The sequence below is a fragment of the Oncorhynchus masou genome, chromosome 22 (genome assembly GCF_036934945.1).
Source record: "Oncorhynchus masou masou isolate Uvic2021 chromosome 22, UVic_Omas_1.1, whole genome shotgun sequence".
NCBI classification, from domain to species: domain Eukaryota; kingdom Metazoa; phylum Chordata; class Actinopteri; order Salmoniformes; family Salmonidae; genus Oncorhynchus; species Oncorhynchus masou.
In genome coordinates, this window is record NC_088233.1 from 1,792,523 (window position 1) to 1,816,063 (window position 23,541).

A 23,541-nucleotide genomic window follows, 5' to 3' on the forward strand; every position below is an offset into this window, starting at 1 on the left:
TACATGTTATAGGTAAAGTAAAAGGCCTGTTGAAACACAAGTCACCCCGTAGACTAGAATGTTCTGCTTGGTACGAAGAGACGAGAACAAGAACAGACAGTAGCCATAGATGACCAAAGCGGGAGCAGAGGATGGACCTACTCGTCCTGACGATATCCATTGTTCACACAGGGTCCGTAGGGGACAACAGCCTGTCAGACAGGGACAACGGGGATGTAGTCGGAGGTGATGGCGATGGGAAGGCGTTGGTGATGACAGCTAGCACGCCGATCCCCTCCAGGATACCGTGCCAGATACCTGTCAGACAGGGGACAACAGGGACAACAGCCTGTCAGACAGGGACAACAGGGACAACAGCCTGTCAGACAGGGACAACAGGGAACAACAGCCTGTCAGACAGGGGACAACAGGGACAACAGCCTGTCAGACAGGGACAACAGGGATCAACAGGGAACAACAGGAACAACAGGGACAACAGGGATCAACATCCTGTCAGACAGGGAACAACAGGGATCAACAGCCTGTCAGACAGGGGACAACAGGGACAACAGCCTGTCAGACAGGGACAACAGGGATCAACAGGGAACAACAGGAACAACAGGGACAACAGGGACAACAGCCTGTCAGACAGGGACAACAGGGACAACAGCCTGTCAGACAGGGACAACAGGGACAACAGCCTGTCAGACAGGGAACAACAGGGACAACAGCCTGTCAGACAGGGAACAACAGGGACAACAGCCTGTCAGACAGGGGACAACAGGGATCAACAGCCTGTCAGACAGGGAACACCAGCCTGTCAGACAGGGACAACAGGGATCAACACCCTGTCAGACAGGGAACACCAGCCTGTCAGACAGGGACAACAGGGACAACAGCCTGTCAGACAGGGAACACCAGGGACAACAGCCTGTCAGACAGGGGACAACAGGGACAACAGCCTGTCAGACAGGGGACAACAGGGATCAACAGCCTGTCAGACAGGGACAACAGGGATCAACAGCCTGTCAGACAGGGACAACAGCCTGTCAGACAGGGACAACAGCCTGTCAGACAGGGACAACAGCCTGTCAAACAGGGACAACAGCCTGTCAAACAGGGACAACAGCCTGTCAGACAGGGACAACAGGGACAACAGGGACAACAGGGAACAACAGGGACAAAAGCCTGTCAGACAGGGACAACAGGGACAACAGGGACAACAGGGAACAACAGGGACAACAGCCTGTCAGACAGGGACAACAGGGAACAACAGGGAACAACAGGGACAACAGCCTGTCAGACAGGGACAACAGGGACAACAGGGAACAACAGGGACAACAGGGAACAACAGGGAACAACAGGGAACAACAGGGACAACAGCCTGTCAGACAGGGAACAACAGGGATCAACAGCCTGTCAGACAGGGACAACAGGGATCAACAGCCTGTCAGACAGGGGACAACAGGGATCAACAGCCTGTCAGACAGGGAACACCAGCCTGTCAGACAGGGACAACAGCCTGTCAGACAGGGACAACAGGGATCAACAGCCTGTCAGACAGGGGACAACAGGGATCAACAGCCTGTCAGACAGGGACAACAGCCTGTCAGACAGGGACAACAGCCTGTCAAACAGGGACAACAGCCTGTCAAACAGGGACAACAGCCTGTCAGACAGGGAACAACAGGGACAACAGCCTGTCAGACAGGGACAACAGGGACAACAGGGAACAACAGGGACAACAGGGAACAACAGGGACAACAGCCTGTCAGACAGGGACAACAGGGACAACAGGGAACAACAGGGACAACAGCCTGTCAGACAGGGACAACAGGGACAACAGGGAACAACAGGGAACAACAGGGACAACAGCCTGTCAGACAGGGACAACAGGGACAACAGGGAACAACGGGAACAACAGGGACAACAGCCTGTCAGACAGGGAACAACAGGGAACAACAGGGGACAACAGGGGACTACAGGGGACTACAGGGACAACAGGGAACAACAGGGAACAACACTACAGCTGGTCTGCAGAGAAACTCAGAAAAAGGGCTCAAGAGCAAAATGGTCGGAAATGGCAATTCCGACTTGGGATCCCCCATGGCTCCTAACTATGGGTACTGCTATGGGATCCCCCATGGCTCCTAACTATGGGATCCCCCATGGCTCCTAACTAAAGGTACTGCTATGGGATCCCCATGGCTCCTAACTATGGGTACTGCTAGGGGATCCCCCATGGCTCGTAACTATGGGTACTGCTATGGGATCCCCCATGGCTCCTAACTATGCGTACTGCTATGGGATCCCCCATGGCTCCTAACTATGGGTACTGCTATGGGATCCCCCATGGCTCCTAACTAAGGGTACTGCTAGGGGATCCCCCATGGCTCCTAACTATGGGTACTGCTATGGGATCCCCCATGGCTCCTAACTAAGGGTACTGCTATGGGATCCCCCATGGCTCCTAACTATGGGTACTGCTAGGGGATCCCCCATGGCTCCTAACTAAGGGTACTGCTATGGGATCCCCCATGGCTCCTAACTAAGGGTACTGCTAGGGGATCCCCCATGGCTCCTAACTAAGGGTACTGCCATGGGATCCCCCATGGCTCCTAACTATGGGTACTGCTATGGGATCCCCCATGGCTCCTAACTATGGGTAATGCTATGGGATCCCCCATGGCTCCTAACTAAGGGTACTGCTATGGGATCCCCCATGGCTCCTAACTATGGGTACTGCTATGGGATCCCCCATGGCTCCTAACTAAGGGTACTGCTATGGGATCCCCATGGCTCCTAACTATGGGTACTGCTATGGGATCCCCCATGGCTCCTAACTATGGGTACTGCTATGGGATCCCCATGGCTCCTAACTAAGGGTACTGCTATGGGATCCCCATGGCTCCTAACTATGGGTACTGCTATGGGATCCCCCATGGCTCCTAACTATGGGATCCCCCATGGCTCCTAACTATGGGTACTGCTATGGGATCCCCCATGGCTCCTAACTAAGGGTACTGCTATGGGATCCCCCATGGCTCCTAACTAAGGGTACTGCTAGGGATCCCCCATGGCTCCTAACTATGGGTACTGCTATGGGATCCCCCATGGCTCCTAACTAAGGGTACTGCTATGGGATCCCCCATGGCTCCTAACTAAGGGTACTGCTATGGGATCCCCCATGGCTCCTAACTATGGGTACTGCTATGGGATTCCCCATGGCTCCTAACTAGGGGATCCCCCATGGCTCCTAACTATGCGTACTGCTATGGGATCCCCCATGGCTCCTAACTAAGGGTACTGCTATGGGATCCCCCATGGCTCCTAACTAAGGGTACTGCTATGGGATCCCCCATGGCTCCTAACTATGGGTACTGCTATGGGATTCCCCATGGCTCCTAACTAAGGGTACTGCTATGGGATCCCCCATGGCTCCTAACTATGGGATCCCCCATGGCTCCTAACTAAGGGTACTGCTATGGGATCCCCCATGGCTCCTAACTAAGGGTACTGCTATGGGATCCCCCATGGCTCCTAACTAAGGGTACTGCTATGGGATCCCCCATGGCTCCTAACTAAGGGTACTACTATGGGATCCCCCATGGCTCCTAACTAAGGGTACTGCTATGGGATCCCCATGGCTCCTAACTAAGGGTACTGCTATGGGATCCCCCATGGCTCCTAACTAAGGGTACTGCTATGGGATCCCCCATGGCTCCTAACTAAGGGTACTGCTATGGGATCCCCCATGGCTCCTAACTATGGGTACTGCTATGGGATCCCCCATGGCTCCTAACTATGGGTACTGCTATGGGATCCCCCATGGCTCCTAACTATGTGGTACTGCTATGGGATCCCCCATGGCTCCTAACTATGGGTACTGCTATGGGATCCCCCATGGCTCCTAACTAGTGGTACTGCTATGGGATCCCCCATGGCTCCTAACTATGGGTACTGCTATGGGATCCCCCATGGCTCCTAACTATGGGTACTGCTATGGGATCCCCCATGGCTCCTAACTATGGGTACTGCTATGGGATCCCCCATGGCTCCTAACTATGGGTACTGCTATGGGATCCCCCATGGCTCCTAACTAAGGGTACTGCTACGGGATCCCCCATGACTCCTAACTATGCTGATGTGTATGTGGGTTCCATGGAAAAACAGTCTATTTTCAATCCTCTCAAAAATGTTTTCTTGCCTCACATCATTATGTGGAAACGGTATATTGATGATATTTGTGTTCTATGGAGGAGTGATGCCAAACAGCTCCAGGCGTTCCATGCTTTTCTTAACTCCTGTTCTGAGATTTACTATGAGATTGACTATGAGATTGACTATGAGATTGACTATGAGATTGACTATGAGATTGACTATGAGATTGACTATGAGATTGACTGAGATTGACTATGCAATCTGATACACGTCAAATCAGTGATTCTTGATCTTCTGATCTTGTGTGAAGATAATGTTCTATACACTGATCTCTACAGGAAACCTACTGATCGTAACAGTTTGTTGAGGGCTGATAGTTGTCACCCGCTTCCCTTGAAAAACGGTTTGCCCTACAGCTAATTCTGTCGAATCAAAAGAATTTGCAAAAACCAAATGAGATTTCGACAGAAATATTGGCTGAGACGCAAAGAAAATTCAAGGAGAGGGGGTACAAAAATGGCCAGATTAATAATACCGCCAGTTGAGAAAATTGAAAACAAAAACATGACCCTTTTTCAAGGTCAGTCTCGCAAAAATAAGCATTCTTGCGTTCTAACTACCCGCTATTCAAAGTGCTCTGAACAAATTAAGGGAATCGTTCACAAACATTGGCACATTCTAAGATCCGATGACAGTCTCTGTGTTTTCAGACCTTCCCTTGGTCGTGTTCTCACTCAGGACAGAAACCTCAGAGATCAGCTGGTAAACTCTGCACAACGTGTATTTGCGCCTCTACTGGATGGAAACTACAAATGTAACGGCTGTGCTCAACGCAATGGCACTTACACATGAGTCATCCTGCAGCCTTTGTCATTATACCCTGATGAAGACAGCTTGTCTGTCTAAACGGTGTTTTTTTGCATCTGAGCTCCTAGAGTGTGCTGCTCTCCTTTATATTTATACATATATTTTTTCTAAGTGTTCCACTCCGCTTGCCAGCACCTCGCACTAAATAGGTGTGCGTTTCTTTTCGCCATCCCCGACTTGGGATTTGAACCAGCAACCTTCCGATTGCAGGCCCGCTACCTACCAGTTCAACAGAGTTTTCAGTACTACTGACCTATGTCTGTGGCTCTGGCAGGCATGGGCCTCCTCCACTGAGTAACAAACTTGTAGGCATCCAGACGGATCTCAATGATGTTGTTGAGCAGAGCCAGGAGAGGAGCCAACGGGAACGCAGCTACAAAGATGGTGATGAAACCAAACTGGAGAACTGAGGAGGGAAGGGAGGGAGAAAAAAAAGAGAAGGAGCAAGAGGAAGGAAGTGGTTGTGGTGGGGTTTTTGAACATCCTGTGGTGGTGGGCCTCAGTAGAAGTCCTCTGTAGAACACAGTGATCTCAGTCAAAGGCGAACTGAATACAGGGCAACGGCACAGATTTAACCAGCCACATTTTTATTGATTAAAAAAACATCACAGAACCATCAAGGACCACGTTGGAATCAGCGTTGTCCTCTGGGCTTTGTACTCTTTATCTGTAAATGATTGTTATTTAAACAGGGAAGGTCATTGAGATAAGGTAACATAAATAGCTGAAATATCTGACCCATCTCCAGGTACTCATCCACCAGTCCGTGGGCGTTCATGGGCTGCAGGGTCCAGTCTTTGTCCCACTGAGGAAGCTGTACTTTGTCCCTCACATTCTGTCCCCCTCCTGTCCTCTCCTTACTCTCTGTCCGCTTCATTTTCCTGCGAGACCACCAGTTCTGAAGCAGACTAGAGAGAGAGAGAGAGAGAGAGGACGATCATCCCGTGAGACCACCAATCCTGCAGTAGACTGTAAACACGGCACAATACAGTAAAACTTTTAGCTATCTGTAAACTCAAACCCAAATGTCCCTGACGAAGTCCTGTAGGAACACTAAGCTGAACTGAGAAGGATTCAATATGTTTTTTCTTTTCTTCAGCTGAAAAAAATACTTTTCATGTGGTAATGAGACGAGATCTGAGCCTCTCTCCATAGCTCATACGATGTACAGAAACACACAAAACCAGACACAACATTACGACAGTTTGTAGTTTTATGCCAAGTCTGTTTTGCTACGTTTACACAGGCAGTACAATTCTGATAAGATTTCTGACCAACAATCGGGCAAAATATCAGAATTGTGCTTCCTGTGTAAACGCAGCTTAACACACATCCAGGACAGAAGAAACACACATCCAGGACAGCAGAAACACTAGAAACACTAGACCAGGACAGCAGAAACACTAGATCCAGGACAGCAGAAACACACATCCAGGACAGCAGAAACACACATCCAGGACAGCAGAAACACACATCCAGGACAGCAGAAACACTAGACCAGGACAGCAGAAACACTAGACCAGGACAGCAGAAACACTAGACCAGGACAGGAGAAACACTAGACCAGGACAGGAGAAACACTAGACCAGGACATTAGAAACACTAGACCAGGACATTAGAAACACTAGACCAGGACATTAGAAACACTAGACCAGGACAGCAGAAAACACTAGACCAGGACAGCAGAAAACACTAGACCAGGACAGCAGAAACACTAGACCAGGACAACAGAAACACAAGACCAAAACAGCCGAAACACTAGACCAGGACAGCAGAAACACTAGACCAGGACAGCAGAAACACACATCCAGGACAGTAGAAACACAAGACCAGGACAGCAGAAACACTAGACCAGGACAGCAGAAACACTAGACCAGGACAGCAGAGACACTAGACCAGGACAGCAGAAACACACATCCAGGACAGTAGAAACCCTAGGCCAGGACAGCAGAAACACTAGAAACACACATCCAGGACAGCAGAAACACTAGACCAGGACAGCAGAAACACTAGAAACACAAGACCAGGACAGCAGAAACACAAGACCAGGACAGCAGAAACACAAGACCAGGACAGCAGAAACACAAGACCAGGACAGCAGAAACACAAGACCAGGACAGCAGAAACACAAGACCAGGACAGGAGAAACACTAGACCAGGACAGGAGAAACACTAGACCAGGACAGGAGAAACACAAGACCAGGACAGGAGAAACACAAGACCAGGACAGGAGAAACACTAGACCAGGACAGGAGAAACACTAGACCAGGACAGGAGAAACACAAGACCAGGACAGGAGAAACACAAGACCAGGACAGGAGAAACACTAGGCCAGGACAGCAGAAACACACACCCAGGACAGCAGAAACACTAGACCAGGACAGCAGAAACACATGACCAGGACAGCAGAAACACAAGACCAGGACAGCAGAAACACAAGACCAGGACAGCAGAAACACTAGACCAGGACAGGAGAAACACTAGACCAGGACAGGAGAAACACTAGACCAGGACAGGAGAAACACTAGACCAGGACAGCAGAAACACTAGACCAGGACAGCAGAAACACTAGACCAGGACAACAGAAACACTAGACCAGGACAGCAGAAACACTAGACCAGGACAGCAGAAACACTAGACCAGGACAGCAGAAAAACACATCCAGGACAGCAGAAACACTAGACCAGGACAACAGAAACACTAGACCAGGACAACAGAAACACTAGACCAGGACAGCAGAAACACTAGACCAGGACAGCAGAAACACACATACAGGACAGTAGAAACACAAGACCAGGACAGCAGAAACACTAGACCAGGACAGCAGAAACACACATCCAGGACAGTAGAAACACTAGACCAGGACAGCAGAAACACTAGACCAGGACAGCAGAAACACTAGAAACACTAGACCGGGACAGCAGAAACACTAGACCAGGACAGCAGAAACACTAGACCAGGACAGCAGAAACACTGGACCAGGACAGCAGAAACACTAGAAACACACATCCAGGACAGTAGAAACACACATCCAGGACAGTAGAAACACTAGAAACACACATCCAGGACAGTAAAAAACACAAGACCAGGACAGTAGAAACACAAGACCAGGACAGCAGAAACACTAGACCAGGACAGCAGAAACACACATCCAGGATAGTAGAAACACAAGACCAGGACAGCAGAAACACTAGACCATGAGAGCAGAAACACACATCCAGGAGAGTAGAAACACTAGACCAGGACAGCAGAAACACTAGACCAGGACAGCAGAAACACTAGACCAGGACAGGAGAAACACTAGACCAGGACAGCAGAAACACTAGACCAAGACAGCAGAAACACTAGAAACACTAGACCAGGACAGTAGAAACACTAGACCGGGACAGCAGAAAACATCCAGGATAGCAGAAACACAAGACCAGGACAGCAGAAACACTAGAGGAACAGAAACACACATCCAGGACAGTAGAAACACTAGACCAGGACAGCAGAAACACTAGACCAGGACAGCAGAAACACACATCCAGGACAGCAGAAACCTAGACCAGGACAGCAGAAACACTAGACCAGGACAGCAGAAACACTAGACCAGGACAGCAGAAACACTAGAAACACTAGACCAGGACAGTAGAAACACTAGACCAGGACAGCAGAAACACTAGACCAGGACAGTAGAAACCCTAGGCCAGGACATTAGAAACACTAGAAACACACATCCAGGACAGCAGAAACACAAGACCAGGACAGGAGAAACACTAGACCAGGACAGGAGAAACACTAGACCAGGACAGGAGAAACACTAGACCAGGACAGGAGAAACACTAGACCAGGACAGGAGAAACACTAGACCAGGACAGGAGAAACACTAGTCCAGGACAGGAGAAACACTAGTCCAGGACAGCAGAAACACTAGACCAGGACAGCAGAAACACTAGGCCAGGACAGCAGAAACACAAGGCCAGGACAGCAGAAACACACATCCAGGACAGCAGAAACACTAGACCAGGACAGCAGAAACACTAGAAACACTAGACCAGGACAGCAGAAACACACATCCAGGACAGTAGAAACACTAGACCAGGACAGCAGAAACACTAGAAACACTAGACCAGGACAGCAGAAACACTAGGCCAGCAGAAACACTAGACCAGGACAGCAGAAACACACATCCAGGACAGCAGAAACACTAGACCAGGACAGCAGAAGCACTAGACCAGGACAGCAGAAATACTAGGCCAGGACAGCAGAAACACTAGACCAGGGCAGCAGAAACACTAGACCAGGACAGCAGAAACACTAGAAACACTAGACCGGGACAGCAGAAACACTAGACCAGGACAGCAGAAACACTAGACCAGGACAGCAGAAACACTGGACCAGGACAGCAGAAACACTAGAAACACACATCCAGGACAGTAGAAACACACATCCAGGACAGTAGAAACACTAGAAACACACATCCAGGACAGTAAAAAACACAAGACCAGGACAGTAGAAACACAAGACCAGGACAGCAGAAACACTAGACCAGGACAGCAGAAACACACATCCAGGATAGTAGAAACACAAGACCAGGACAGCAGAAACACTAGACCATGAGAGCAGAAACACACATCCAGGAGAGTAGAAACACTAGACCAGGACAGCAGAAACACTAGACCAGGACAGCAGAAACACTAGACCAGGACAGCAGAAACACTAGACCAGGACAGGAGAAACACTAGACCAGGACAGCAGAAACACTAGACCAAGACAGCAGAAACACTAGAAACACTAGACCAGGACAGTAGAAACACTAGACCGGGACAGCAGAAACACATCCAGGATAGTAGAAACACAAGACCAGGACAGCAGAAACACTAGACCAGGAGAGCAGAAACACACATCCAGGACAGTAGAAACACTAGACCAGGACAGCAGAAACACTAGACCAGGACAGCAGAAACACACATCCAGGACAGCAGAAACGCTAGACCAGGACAGCAGAAACACTAGACCAGGACAGCAGAAACACTAGACCAGGACAGCAGAAACACTAGAAACACTAGACCAGGACAGTAGAAACACTAGACCAGGACAGCAGAAACACTAGACCAGGACAGTAGAAACCCTAGGCCAGGACAGGAGAAACACTAGACCAGGACAGGAGAAACACTAGACCAGGACAGGAGAAACACTAGACCAGGACAGGAGAAACACTAGACCAGGACAGGAGAAACACTAGACCAGGACAGCAGAAACACTAGACCAGGACAGCAGAAACACTAGACCAGGACAGCAGAAACACTAGGCCAGGACAGCAGAAACACAAGGCCAGGACAGCAGAAACACACATCCAGGACAGCAGAAACACTAGACCAGGACAGCAGAAACACAAGGCCAGGACAGCGAAAACACTAGGCCAGGACAGCAGAAACACTAGGCCAGGACAGCAGAAACACTAGAAACACTAGACCAGGACAGCAGAAACACACATCCAGGACAGTAGAAACACTAGACCAGGACAGCAGAAACACTAGAAACACTAGACCAGGACAGCAGAAACACTAGGCCAGCAGAAACACTAGACCAGGACAGCAGAAACACACATCCAGGACAGCAGAAACACTAGACCAGGACAGCAGAAGCACTAGACCAGGACAGCAGAAATACTAGGCCAGGACAGCAGAAACACTAGACCAGGACAGCAGAAACACTAGACCAGGACAGCAGAAACACTAGACCAGGACAGCAGAAACACTAGAAACACTAGACCAGGACAGCAGAAACACACACCCAGGACAGCAGAAACACTAGACCAGGACAGCAGAAACACAAGACCAGGACAGCAGGAAGACAAGACCAGGACAGCAGAAACACAAGACCAGGACAGCAGAAACACAAGACCAGGACAGGAGAAACACTAGACCAGGACAGGAGAAACACTAGACCAGGACAGGAGAAACACTAGTCCAGGACAGCAGAAACACACATCCAGGACAGCAGAAACACTAGACCAGGACAGCAGAAGCACTAGACCAGGACAGCAGAAATACTAGGCCAGGACAGCAGAAACACTAGACCAGGACAGCAGAAACACTAGACCAGGACAGCAGAAACACTAGACCAGGACAGCAGAAACACTAGACCAGGACAGCAGAAACACTAGAAACACTAGACCAGGACAGCAGAAACACACACCCAGGACAGCAGAAACACTAGACCAGGACAGCAGAAACACAAGACCAGGACAGCAGGAAGACAAGACCAGGACAGCAGAAACACAAGACCAGGACAGCAGAAACACAAGACCAGGACAGGAGAAACACTAGACCAGGACAGGAGAAACACTAGACCAGGACAGGAGAAACACTAGTCCAGGACAGCAGAAACACTAGTCCAGGACAGCAGAAACACTAGACCAGGACAGCAGAAACACTAGACCAGGACAGCAGAAACACTAGGCCAGGACAGCAGAAACACAAGGCCAGGACAGCAGAAACACAAGGCCAGGACAGCAAAAACACACATCCAGGACAGCAGAAACACTAGACCAGGACAGCAGAAACACTAGACTTGGACAGTAGAAACACTAGACCAGGACAGCAGAAACACTATGCCAGGACTGCAGAAACACTAGGCCAGGACAGCAGAAACACTAGAAACACTAGACCAGGACAGCAGAAACACACATCCAGGACAGTAGAAACACTAGACCAGGACAGCAGAAACACTAGAAACACTAGACCAGGACAGCAGAAACACTAGGCCAGCAGAAACACTAGACCAGGACAGCAGAAACACACATTCAGGACAGCAGAAACACTAGACCAGGACAGCAGAAGCACTAGACCAGGACAGCAGAAACACTAGACCAGGACAGGAGAAACACTAGACCAGGACAGCAGAAACACTAGACCAGGACAGCAGAAGCACTAGACCAGGACAGGAGAAACACTAGACCAGGACAGGAGAAACACTAGACCAGGACAGCAGAAACACTGGACCAGGACAGCAGAAACACTAGACCAGGACAGCAGAAACACTAGACCAGGACAGCAGAAACACTAGACCAGGACAGCAGAAACACTAGACCAGGACAGCAGAAACACTAGGCCAGGACAGCAGAAACACAAGGCCAGGACAGCAGAAACACACATCCAGGACAGCAGAAACACTAGACCAGGACAGCAGAAACACAAGGCCAGGACAGCGAAAACACTAGGCCAGGACAGCAGAAACACTAGGCCAGGACAGCAGAAACACTAGAAACACTAGACCAGGACAGCAGAAACACACATCCAGGACAGTAGAAACACTAGACCAGGACAGCAGAAACACTAGAAACACTAGACCAGGACAGCAGAAACACTAGGCCAGCAGAAACACTAGACCAGGACAGCAGAAACACACATCCAGGACAGCAGAAACACTAGACCAGGACAGCAGAAGCACTAGACCAGGACAGCAGAAACACTAGACCAGGACAGCAGAAACACTAGACCAGGACAGCAGAAACACTAGACCAGGACAGCAGAAACACTAGACCAGGACAGCAGAAACACTAGAAACACTAGACCAGGACAGCAGAAACACACACCCAGGACAGCAGAAACACTAGACCAGGACAGCAGAAACACAAGACCAGGACAGCAGGAAGACAAGACCAGGACAGCAGAAACACAAGACCAGGACAGCAGAAACACAAGACCAGGACAGGAGAAACACTAGACCAGGACAGGAGAAACACTAGTCCAGGACAGCAGAAACACTAGTCCAGGACAGCAGAAACACACATCCAGGACAGCAGAAACACTAGACCAGGACAGCAGAAGCACTAGACCAGGACAGCAGAAATACTAGGCCAGGACAGCAGAAACACTAGACCAGGACAGCAGAAACACTAGACCAGGACAGCAGAAACACTAGACCAGGACAGCAGAAACACTAGACCAGGACAGCAGAAACACTAGAAACACTAGACCAGGACAGCAGAAACACACACCCAGGACAGCAGAAACACTAGACCAGGACAGCAGAAACACAAGACCAGGACAGCAGGAAGACAAGACCAGGACAGCAGAAACACAAGACCAGGACAGCAGAAACACAAGACCAGGACAGGAGAAACACTAGACCAGGACAGGAGAAACACTAGACCAGGACAGGAGAAACACTAGTCCAGGACAGCAGAAACACTAGTCCAGGACAGCAGAAACACTAGACCAGGACAGCAGAAACACTAGACCAGGACAGCAGAAACACTAGGCCAGGACAGCAGAAACACAAGGCCAGGACAGCAGAAACACAAGGCCAGGACAGCAAAAACACACATCCAGGACAGCAGAAACACTAGACTTGGACAGTAGAAACACTAGACCAGGACAGCAGAAACACAAGGCCAGGACAGCAAAAACACTATGCCAGGACTGCAGAAACACTAGGCCAGGACAGCAGAAACACTAGAAACACTAGACCAGGACAGCAGAAACACACATCCAGGACAGTAGAAACACTAGACCAGGACAGCAGAAACACTAGAAACACTAGACCAGGACAGCAGAAACACTAGGCCAGCAGAAACACTAGACCAGGACAGCAGAAACACACATTCAGGACAGCAGAAACACTAGACCAGGACAGCAGAAGCACTAGACCAGGACAGCAGAAACACTAGACCAGGACAGGAGAAACACTAGACCAGGACAGCAGAAACACTAGACCAGGACAGCAGAAACACTAGACCAGGACAGCAGAAGCACTAGACCAGGACAGGAGAAACACTAGACCAGGACAGCAGAAACACTAGACCAGGACAGCAGAAACACTGGACCAGGACAGCAGAAACACTAGACCAGGACAGCAGAAACACTAGACCAGGACAGCAGAAACACTAGACCAGGACAGCAGAAACACTAGACCAGGACAGCAGAAACACTAGACCAGGACAGCAGAAACACTAGGCCAGGAAAGCAGAAACACTAGACCAGGACAGAAGAAACTCTATTAATTAATTTTGATGTTTTAACATTGCTGCTGTAACAGCCTCCACTCTTCTGGGAAGGCTTTCCACTAGATGTTGGAACATTGCTGTAATAACAGCCTCCACTCTTCTGGGAAGGCTTTCCACTAGATGTTGGAACATTGCTGTAATAACAGCCTCCACTCTTCTGGGAAGGCTTTCCACTAGATGTTGGAACATTGCTGCTATAACAGCCTCCATTCTTCTGGGAAGGCTTTCCACTAGATGTTGGAACATTGCTGCTATAACAGCCTCCACTCTTCTGGGAAGGCTTTCCACTAGATGTTGGAACATTGCTGCGGGGACTTGCTTCCATTCAGCCTTAAGAGCATTAGTGAGGTCGGGCACTGATGTTGGACGATTAGGCCTGGCTGGCAGTCGGCGTTCCAATTCATTCCAAAGGTGTTCGATGGGTTGAGGTCAGGGCTCTGTGCAGGTCAGCCAAGTTCTTCCACACCAATCTCGACAAACCACTTCTGTATGGACCTCACTTTATCCACGGGGGCATTGTCATGCTGAAACAGGAAAGGGCCTTCCCCAAACTGTTGCCACAAAGTTGGAAGCGCAGAATCATCTAGAATGTCATTGTATACTGTAATGTTAAGATTTCCCTTCACTGGAACTAAGGGGCCTGAACCATAACAAACAGCCCCAGACCATTATTCCTCCTCTATCAAACTTTATATTTGACTCTATGAATTGGGGCAGGCAGCGTTCTCCTGGCATCCGCCATTCGCCTCACCCAGATTCATCTGTCAGACTGCCAGATGGTGAAGCGTGATTCATCACTTCAGAGAATGCGTTTCCACTGCCCCACAATCCAATAGCGGGGAGCTTTACACCACTCCAGCCGACGCATGGCATTGCACATGGGGATCTTAGGCTTGCGTGCGGCTGCTTGGCCATGGCAACTAATTTCAGGAAGTTCCCGACGAACAGTGTGGGAGCAAACGGTACATATAGGGACAAACATAATACTGTAGACCACAAGAGGAAGAGGACACACTTAGAGTGTATTTGCCATTCTGGTAAAAACAGGAAACCAAGAAATAACAGATGTGGGATGTCCTCATATGTATGTGTATAAATACAGAGCCAGAGCTTAGGGAAGGGAGGCGTTCCGCGGACCAGCTCGGCTTCTGATATTTTGTATTAAAAGCCTATATTGAATTCACAAGTTCTTGTAAGTGTTATATTTTGAAACGATTCTCCACGACGAACAGTCCTTGTGCTTACGTTGCGGACAGATGATGGGCTTGTGTGGCCTACCACTTCGAGGTTGTTGCTCCTTGACGTTTCCACTTCATAATAACAGCACTTACAGTTGACCGGGGGGCAGCTCTAGCAGGGCAGAAATTTGACAAACTGACTTGTTGGAAAGGTGGCATCCTATGATGGTTCCACATTGAAAGTCACTGAGCTCTTCAGTAAGGGCCATTCTACCACCAAGGTTTGTCTATGGAGATTGCATGGCTGTGTGCTCGATTTATACACCTGTCAGCAACGGGTGTGGCTGAAATAGCCCGAATCCACTCATTTGAAGTGGTGTCCACATACTTATGTATATAGTGTATATCAATATGGGCTATTTTCAGCCCATTCCTGCTTCCCAGAGACATAATATGGAAAAGAACAAAGGAAAAAACATGAAAACATTCAGCAGTCCATTAATCAGTTGATGTGTGTAAGTCTGTGTTTGCGCTGTGGGGTTGAAGCTACGAACCCATAGGCTTGTCTCTCTCATCCCTTCCAGGCTTCTGAAAGAGAGAGAGGGTGAACAATGAGCCTTTCGTAGCAGTTGTAAGCAATGTCGCCACGCCCTCTGGCAGCTTTCATGGCTGGGATCAGTTCTTTTCGCTTCTGGCGCACAGCTTCAGGATAGTCCTTGTTGCAGAAGCTGTACGTTCTTCTCAATTTGTTGGCTTATTCCAGAACAGCTACCTTGTCCTTGAACTTCAGGAACTTGACCACTATCGGCCTGGGCTCGTCACTTTTTCCAGTCCTGTGGTCGCAATCCACCTCAATATTCTTGTGGTCCATGTTCAGTTTCTCCGAGATCATTTCCCTCGCTTTGTCCTCAGACTCCGTCCAGGTCTCATGTGGCGATTCTGAAATTTTGTCCAAAACAATGTCGTTCCACCTTGATTGTCCCTCTGAGGTCTCAGTCATTGTTATCACGGATTCACATACAGAACTGATGTCCTCTTTCAGTGACTTACAGAACGCTATCATCTTGCTGTTCTCCTGTTTCAACTCGTCGAGCTGACCCTGGGAGAACTGCAAACTGTTCTTCAAGTCAAGTTAGTTCTTCAGGTCTGGACCTAAGACTATAATTTTACTCCACCAGTATTTGGACATGTGAAGCTATTCTCTTGTTGTTTGTAACAACTGTTTGTAGGTCTCTTTTTGTTCGTTTAAAAGATCCTTCACGTGTGATAGAGAGACACCACTGTCCTCAACGGGACTCCCGCCGGCGTTGGTCTTTGTCATGGCAACGTAGGTTACGCTGTTACTCCTCACAGTTCCAGACAGGACAGGTCACAGGGAAGATGTAAACAGCAACAACCAGCAGGGATCTAGACAGTCACAATCCCGGGGAAATCTGCGGTCCCAGTCACATCGCAGACTGCGTTCAAGCCCTCAAGGAAACCTGATAACAATGACAGCTAGGCTAGCTGCTACGCCAAGCAGCTCGTCAGACCTTTGGTCGGCGGGATCGCTGGACAGATAGCAGAGGGCTCTGCAAGTGATAGCAATCGCGTCGCGGATCCAAACTCAAAACATTTTCAATAGAACACTTTTTCAGAGAGTTTTTTTTTCTTTCTCCAAAAACAACAAGCTGTCCCTTTTTCAACGTTCATGAGTCTGGCCAAGTGTGCTTTTCAGAGAGAGTGTCAGAGATGTAACTACACAGGGTGGTAATTGTCCTGTTTAAGGTTATACAGTGCCGTCATATAGTATTGTATATATTATATAGTATTATTATTATTTTTATATATTATATAGTATTATATATAATAAATAGTATTACTATTACATAGTATTACTATATATATTATGTGGTATTATTATACATAGTATATATAATGTTAATAATATATACTATGTAGTATTATTACATATATTATATAGTATTAGTATTATATATAATATATAGTATTATATTATATAGTATTAGTATTATATATATTATATAGTATTAGTATATATATTATATAGTATTACATACAGTACTCGTATTATATATAATATGTATTACGGGGAGAGTGCGAGAGAGAAACGGAGGGAACGGGAGGGAGCGAGCGAGCGACAGAGGGAGAGACTGAGGGAGCGGGAGGGAGCGAGCGGCAGAGGGAGGGACGGAGAGGGGGAGGGAGGGGGAGGCAGAGGGAGAGACGGAGAGGGGGAGGGAGGGGGAGACAGAGCAAGACAGGGAGAAACAGAGAGAGAGAGACAGAGAGAGAGAGAGAGGAGGGAGCGACAGGGAGAAGGAGAGAGCGACAGAAAGAGGGAGAGAGCGACAGGGAGAAGGAGAGAGAAGGAGAGCGAGCGAGACAACGACAGAAGGAGAGAGAAGGAGAGTGAGTGAGAGACAGCGACAGAAGGAGAGAGAGAGACAGACAGACCGAGTGTGTGTGAGAGAGCGAACGAGAGAGAGAGAGAGAGACAGAGACAGTCTACTTAAACAGAGCAATACTCAATCACGAGGCATCAAAGCCAAAGGAACTGAGTAACATTAAGAAATGCTATAGATGGAAGGAATGCAGTTTGGAAACCTACCAAAAAACAATTAGGCAACAACAAATTCAATCCCTTCTAGACAATTTCCTGGGTAAAACGTTCCACTGCAATAGTGAAGGTGTAAACTTGGCAGTAGAAAATCTTAACAGTATATTTGACCTCTCAGCTTCCCTATCAAATCTAAAAATCTCAAATAGAAAACCGAAGTAAATGAACAACAATGACAAATGGTTTGATGAAGAATGCAAAAATCTAAGAAAGAAATTGAGAAACCTGTCCAACCAAAAACATAGAGACCCGGAAAACCTGAGTCTACGCCTTCACTATGGTGAATCACTAAAACAATACAGAAATACACTACCGAAAAAGAAGGAACAGCATGTCAGAAATCAGCTCAATGTAATTGAAGAATCCATATACTCTAACCACTTCTGGGTAAATTGGAAAACACTAAACAAAAACAACACGAAGAATTATCTATCCAAAATGGAGATGTATGGGTAAACCACTTCTCCAATCTTTTTGGCTCTATAACAAAGAATAAAGAGCAAAAACATATACATGATCAAATACAAATCTTAGAATCAACTATTAAAGACTACCAGAACCCACTGGATTCTCCAATTACCTTGAATGAGTTACAGGACAAAATAAAAACCCTACAACCCCAAAAAGGCCTGTGTTGTTGAGACAGGGATGCAGCTTAAGCCCCACCTTCTTCAACATATACATCAACGAATTGGGGCGGGAACTAGAAAAGTCTTCAGCACCTGGCCTCACCCTACTAGAATCCGAAGTCAAATGTCTGCTGTTTGCTGATGATCTGGTGCTTCTGTCACCAACCAAGGAGGGCCACAGCAGCACCTAGATCTTCTGGGCCCTGACAGTAAATATCAGTAAGACCAAAATAATGGTGTTCCAAAAAAGGTCCAGTCGCCAGGACCACAAATACAAATTCCATCAAGACACTGTTGCCCTAGAGCACACAAAAAACTATACATACAGTGCCTGGTGAAAGCATTTCAATAATATCGCTTGCACAGTGCTCCTTGGGATGTTTAAAGCTTGTGAAATCTTTTTGTATCCAAATCCGGCTTTAAACTCCTTCACAACAGCATCTTGGACCTGCCTGGTGTGTTCCTTGTTCTTCATGATGCTCTCTGCGCTTTTAACGGACCTCTGAGACTATCACAGTGCAGGTGCATTTATATGGAGACTTGATTACACACAGGTGGATTGTATTTATCATCATTAGTCATTTAGGTCAACATTGGATCATTCAGAGATCCTCACTGAACTTCTGGAGAGAGTTTGCTGCACTGAAAGTAAAGGGGCTGAATAATTTTGCATGCCCAATTTTTCAGTTTTTGATTTGTTAAAAAAGTTTGAAATATCCAATAAATGTTGTTCCACTTCATGATTGTGTCCCACTTGTTGTTGATTCTTCACAAAAAATACAGTTTTATATCTTTATGTTTGAAGCCTGAAATGTGGCAAAAGGTCGCAAAGTTCAAGGGGGCCGAATACTTTCGCAAGGCACTGTACCTTGGCCTAAACATCAGCGCCACAGGTAACTTCCACAAAGCTATGAACGATCTGAGAGACAAGGCAAGAAGGGCATTCTATGCCATCAAAAGGAACATAAATTTCAACATACCAATTAGGATCTGTCTAAAAATACTTGAATCAGTCATAGAGCCCATTGCCCTTTACGGTTGTGAGGTCTTGGGCCGCTCACCAACCAAGACTTCACAAAATGGGACAAACACCAAATTGAGACTCTGCATGCAGAATTCTGCAAAAATATCCTCCGTGTACCACCTAGAACACCCAATAATGCATGCAGAGCAGAATTAGGCCGATACCCACTAATTATCAAAATCCAGATAAGAGCTTCTACAACCACCTAAAAGGAAGCGATTCCCAAACCTTCCATAACAAAGCCATCACCTAGATGGGATGAACCTGGAGAAGAGTCCCCTAAGCAAGCTGGTCCTGGGGCTCTGTTCACAAACACAAACACACCCCACAGAGCCCCACGACAGCAGCACAATTAGACCCAACCAAATCATGAGAAAACAAAAAGATAATTACTTGACACATTGGAAAGAATTAACAAAAAAAACAGAGCAAACTAGAATGCCATTTGGCCCTAAACAGAGAGTACACAGCGGCAGAATACCTGTCCACTGTGACTGACCCAAACTTAAGGAAAGCTTTGACAATGTACAGACTTAGCGAGCATAGCCTTGCTATTGAGAAAGGCCGTCGTAGACAGACCTGGCTCTCAAGAGAAGACAGGCTATGTGCACACGGCCCACAAAATGAGGTGGAAACTGAGCTTCAATTCCTAACCTCCTGTCCAACGTATGACCATATTAGAGACACATATTTCCCCCAGATTACACATTAAATTCCATATCTACTGGGTGAAATTCCAGTGTGCCATCACAGCAGCAATATTTGTGAACTGTTGCCACAAAAAAAGGGCAACCAGTGAAGAACAAACACCATTGTAAATACAACCCATATTTATTTTTCCTTGTGTACTTTAACTATTTGAAACTTCTTTCTGTATGTGTAATGTTAATTTTTATTATCTACCTCACTTGCTTTGGCAATGTTAACACGTTTCCCATGCCAATAAAGCCCCTTGAGAGAGCGAGAGAGAGCGAGAGAGAGAAGAGAGAGAGAAGAGAGAGAGAAGAGAGAGGGAAGATAGAGAGAAGAGAGACAAAGAGAGAGAGAGAAAGAGAGAGAGAGAGAAATTCCACGGTCCTTACGGATAACCCAGCTCCATGAAGTTGTTCCAGATCTGTTTCAGTACCATGATGACCCCCATTTGTAGACACAGATCGATCAGACAGCCACTGGGGTGGCACTGAATGAAAGAAACATTAAAAAAAACATTCATTATAGTACAAATCACTGAGTGAAAGAAACCACAAAAAAAACACGGAGACTTGATTACACACAGGTGGATTGTATTTATCATCATTAGTCATTTAGTTCAACATTGGATCATTCAGAGATCCTCACTGAACTTCTGGAGAGAGTTTGCTGCACTGAAAGTAAAGGGGCTGAATAATTTTGCACGCCCAATTTTTCAGTTTTTGATTTGTTAAAAAAGTTTGAAATATCCAATAAATGTCGTTCCACTTCACGATTGTGTCCCACTTGTTGTTGATTCTTCACAAAAAAATACAGTTTTATATCTTTATGTTTGAAGCCTGAAATGTGGCAAAAGGTCGCAAAGTTCAAGGGGGCCGAATAATTTCGCAAGGCACTGTATATATAAAAATATAAAATATATTAATATAAAATATAATATAAATCAGAGAGAGATTCATTAATTCACTTTTAATTGACAACTCAAATTCAACGGGTGATGCACGCTAGCCATTTCAAGCTAATTTTGAGCGTTTGTATTTAGCACTGTTACAAACTATAATTGATTAGTTATGAAAGAGATTAATGGTGAACTTTTACGACAAAGGAATGATTACATGTTATGCAAAAGTAATATTAAAAAACGAATATGATGAATCACTATTGTGTGCCGTAAAATCTCCCCTCAAATGGGAAGGCAGTAAACAGTGTTTAAATAACCTTTTCATTATGTTATTGTTAAAAAGGGAAAAGGGGGGATACCTAGTCAGTTGTACAACTGAATGTCTTCAACTGAATTGTGTCTTCCTCATTTAACCCACATTATTGGTTATTAAACCCTTCTGAACCAGATCGATCCCACATTCTTCCCTTTTATAAAGCAGACCAGAGCTCTCTACGGGGAACAGGGTGAACAGAGCTCTCTACAGGGGAACAGGGTGACCAGAGCTCTCTTCAGGGAACAGGGTGACCAGAGCTCTCTTCAGGGGTACAGGGTGACCAGAGCCCTCTACAGGGAACAGGGTGAACAGAGCTCTCTACAGGGGTACAGGGTGACCAGAGCTCTCTACAGGGTGACCAGAGCTCTCAACAGGGGTACAGGGTGACCAGAGCGCTCTTCAGGGGTACAGGGTGACCAGAGCACTCTTCAGGGGTACAGGGTGACCAGAGCTCTCTACAGGGAACAGGGTGACCAGAGCTCTCTACAGGGTGACCAGAGCTCTCTACAGGGAACAGGGTGACCAGAGCTCTCTACAGGGTGACCAGAGCTCTCTACAGGGAACAGGGTGACCTTTAGAACGCAGACCATGGTTTAGTTGTTGCTTCTTGACTCCACTCACCTCCTCCAGTCTCCATCTATTGAACAGTTTGTTATATTTCCCTGGTCTGCCGGCGAACCTAGACACAGTCAGAGTGAAGTCATTAGCTTCAGTTTCATTCTCAGGACAGTTCAACACAGTACTAACTGTGAGCTGGGGGGGGTTTGAAACAGTTCAACACAGTACTAACTGTGAGCTGGGGGGTTGAAACAGTTCAACACAGTACTAACTGTGAGCTGGGGGGGGGGGGTTGAAACAGTTCAACACAGTACTAGCTGTGAGCTGGGGGGGGGTGAAACAGTTCAACACAGTACTAACTGTGAGCTGGGGGGGGAACAGTTGAAACAGTTCAACACAGTACTAACTGTGAGCTGGGGGGGGGGTTGAAACAGTTCAACACAGTACTAACTGTGAGCTGGGGGGGGTTGAAACAGTTCAACACAGTACTAACTGTGAGCTGGGGGGGGGGGGGAATTGAAACTTGCACAGAACCTTACTCACACAGACAACTTATTTGGTGAATCAACTTATTCGGGGAATCTGAGTAATCATGAAATTGAATAAAATAAAATCAATTCAAAAAGAGAACCTACAATGGAAAAGAATGGGGGGAGCCTGTATAACAGTTCAACACTGTTATATTTATTGAGCTGGGGGCTTGAACAGTTCAAAAAACCCTGTCTGTTACGACATTTATTAAGTGACTAACTGTGAGCTAGTTACAGTTCAAGGAAGTAAACTGTGAGCTGGGGAACGTTAGAGCTGTTCAAGTTTACAAACTGGAAGAGAAACATCTTGAGAGCAAAACTGTTCTCCCATTCTGACTCAGTCCGTGGGTGTTCTACAGAGAGAAGGAGGGGGAGAGAGAGAGCGAGAGAGAGACAGAGAGACAGAGAGACAGAGAGAGAGAGACAGAGAAAGACAGAGACAGAGAGACAGAGAGAGACAGGGACAGAGATACAGAGACAGAGAGACAGAGAGACAGAGACAGAGAGTAACATGAGAGAATAAGAGAAAATCAACAGAGAGAGACACAATGGAAAAGAATGGGGGAGCCTGTATAACTGAGAAAGACAGAGACAGAGAGACAGAGACATTTATTAAGGTGACAGAGACAAGGAAGAAAGACAGTAGAACGAGAGCTGTTCAAGACAAACTGGAAGAGAAACAGAGAGAAAAGTTCTCCCATTCTGACTCAGTGGGTGTTCTAGAGAGAGACAGAGGGAGAGAGAGACAGAGAGACAGAGACAGAGAGAGACAGAGAGAGAGAGAGAGAGACAGAGACAGAGAGACAGAGAGACAGAGAGAGAGAGACAGAGAGAGAGAGAGAGAGAGAGAGAGAGAGAGACAGAGAGACAGAGAGAGAGAGAGAGAGAGAGAGAGAGACAGAGAGAGAGAGACAGAGAGAGAGAGACAGAGAGAGAGAGACAGAGAGAGAGAGACAGAGAGAGAGAGAGAGAGAGAGAGAGAGAGAGAGACAGAGAGAGAGAGACAAAGAAAGAGAGAGAGAGAGACAGAGATAGAGGGGGAGAGAGAGAGGTGACAGAAGGTGACATGTACTTCTGAAGCTGTTACTGAAGC

At 47.2% G+C, this 23,541-nt stretch overlaps 1 protein-coding gene across 1 annotated transcript in view; it reads right to left on the bottom strand.

Moving 5' to 3' along the window:
- LOC135509758 (anoctamin-3-like) overlaps positions 1-23,541 on the bottom strand; it is a 97,672-nt gene that overhangs the window by 1,694 nt on the left and 72,437 nt on the right. The window contains 7 exon segments of the mRNA XM_064930660.1: positions 142-238; positions 241-297; positions 5,261-5,413; positions 5,746-5,915; positions 20,536-20,633; positions 21,982-22,039; positions 22,684-22,801. Of these exon segments, the coding sequence (XP_064786732.1) occupies positions 142-238; positions 241-297; positions 5,261-5,413; positions 5,746-5,915; positions 20,536-20,633; positions 21,982-22,039; positions 22,684-22,801 (751 nt within the window).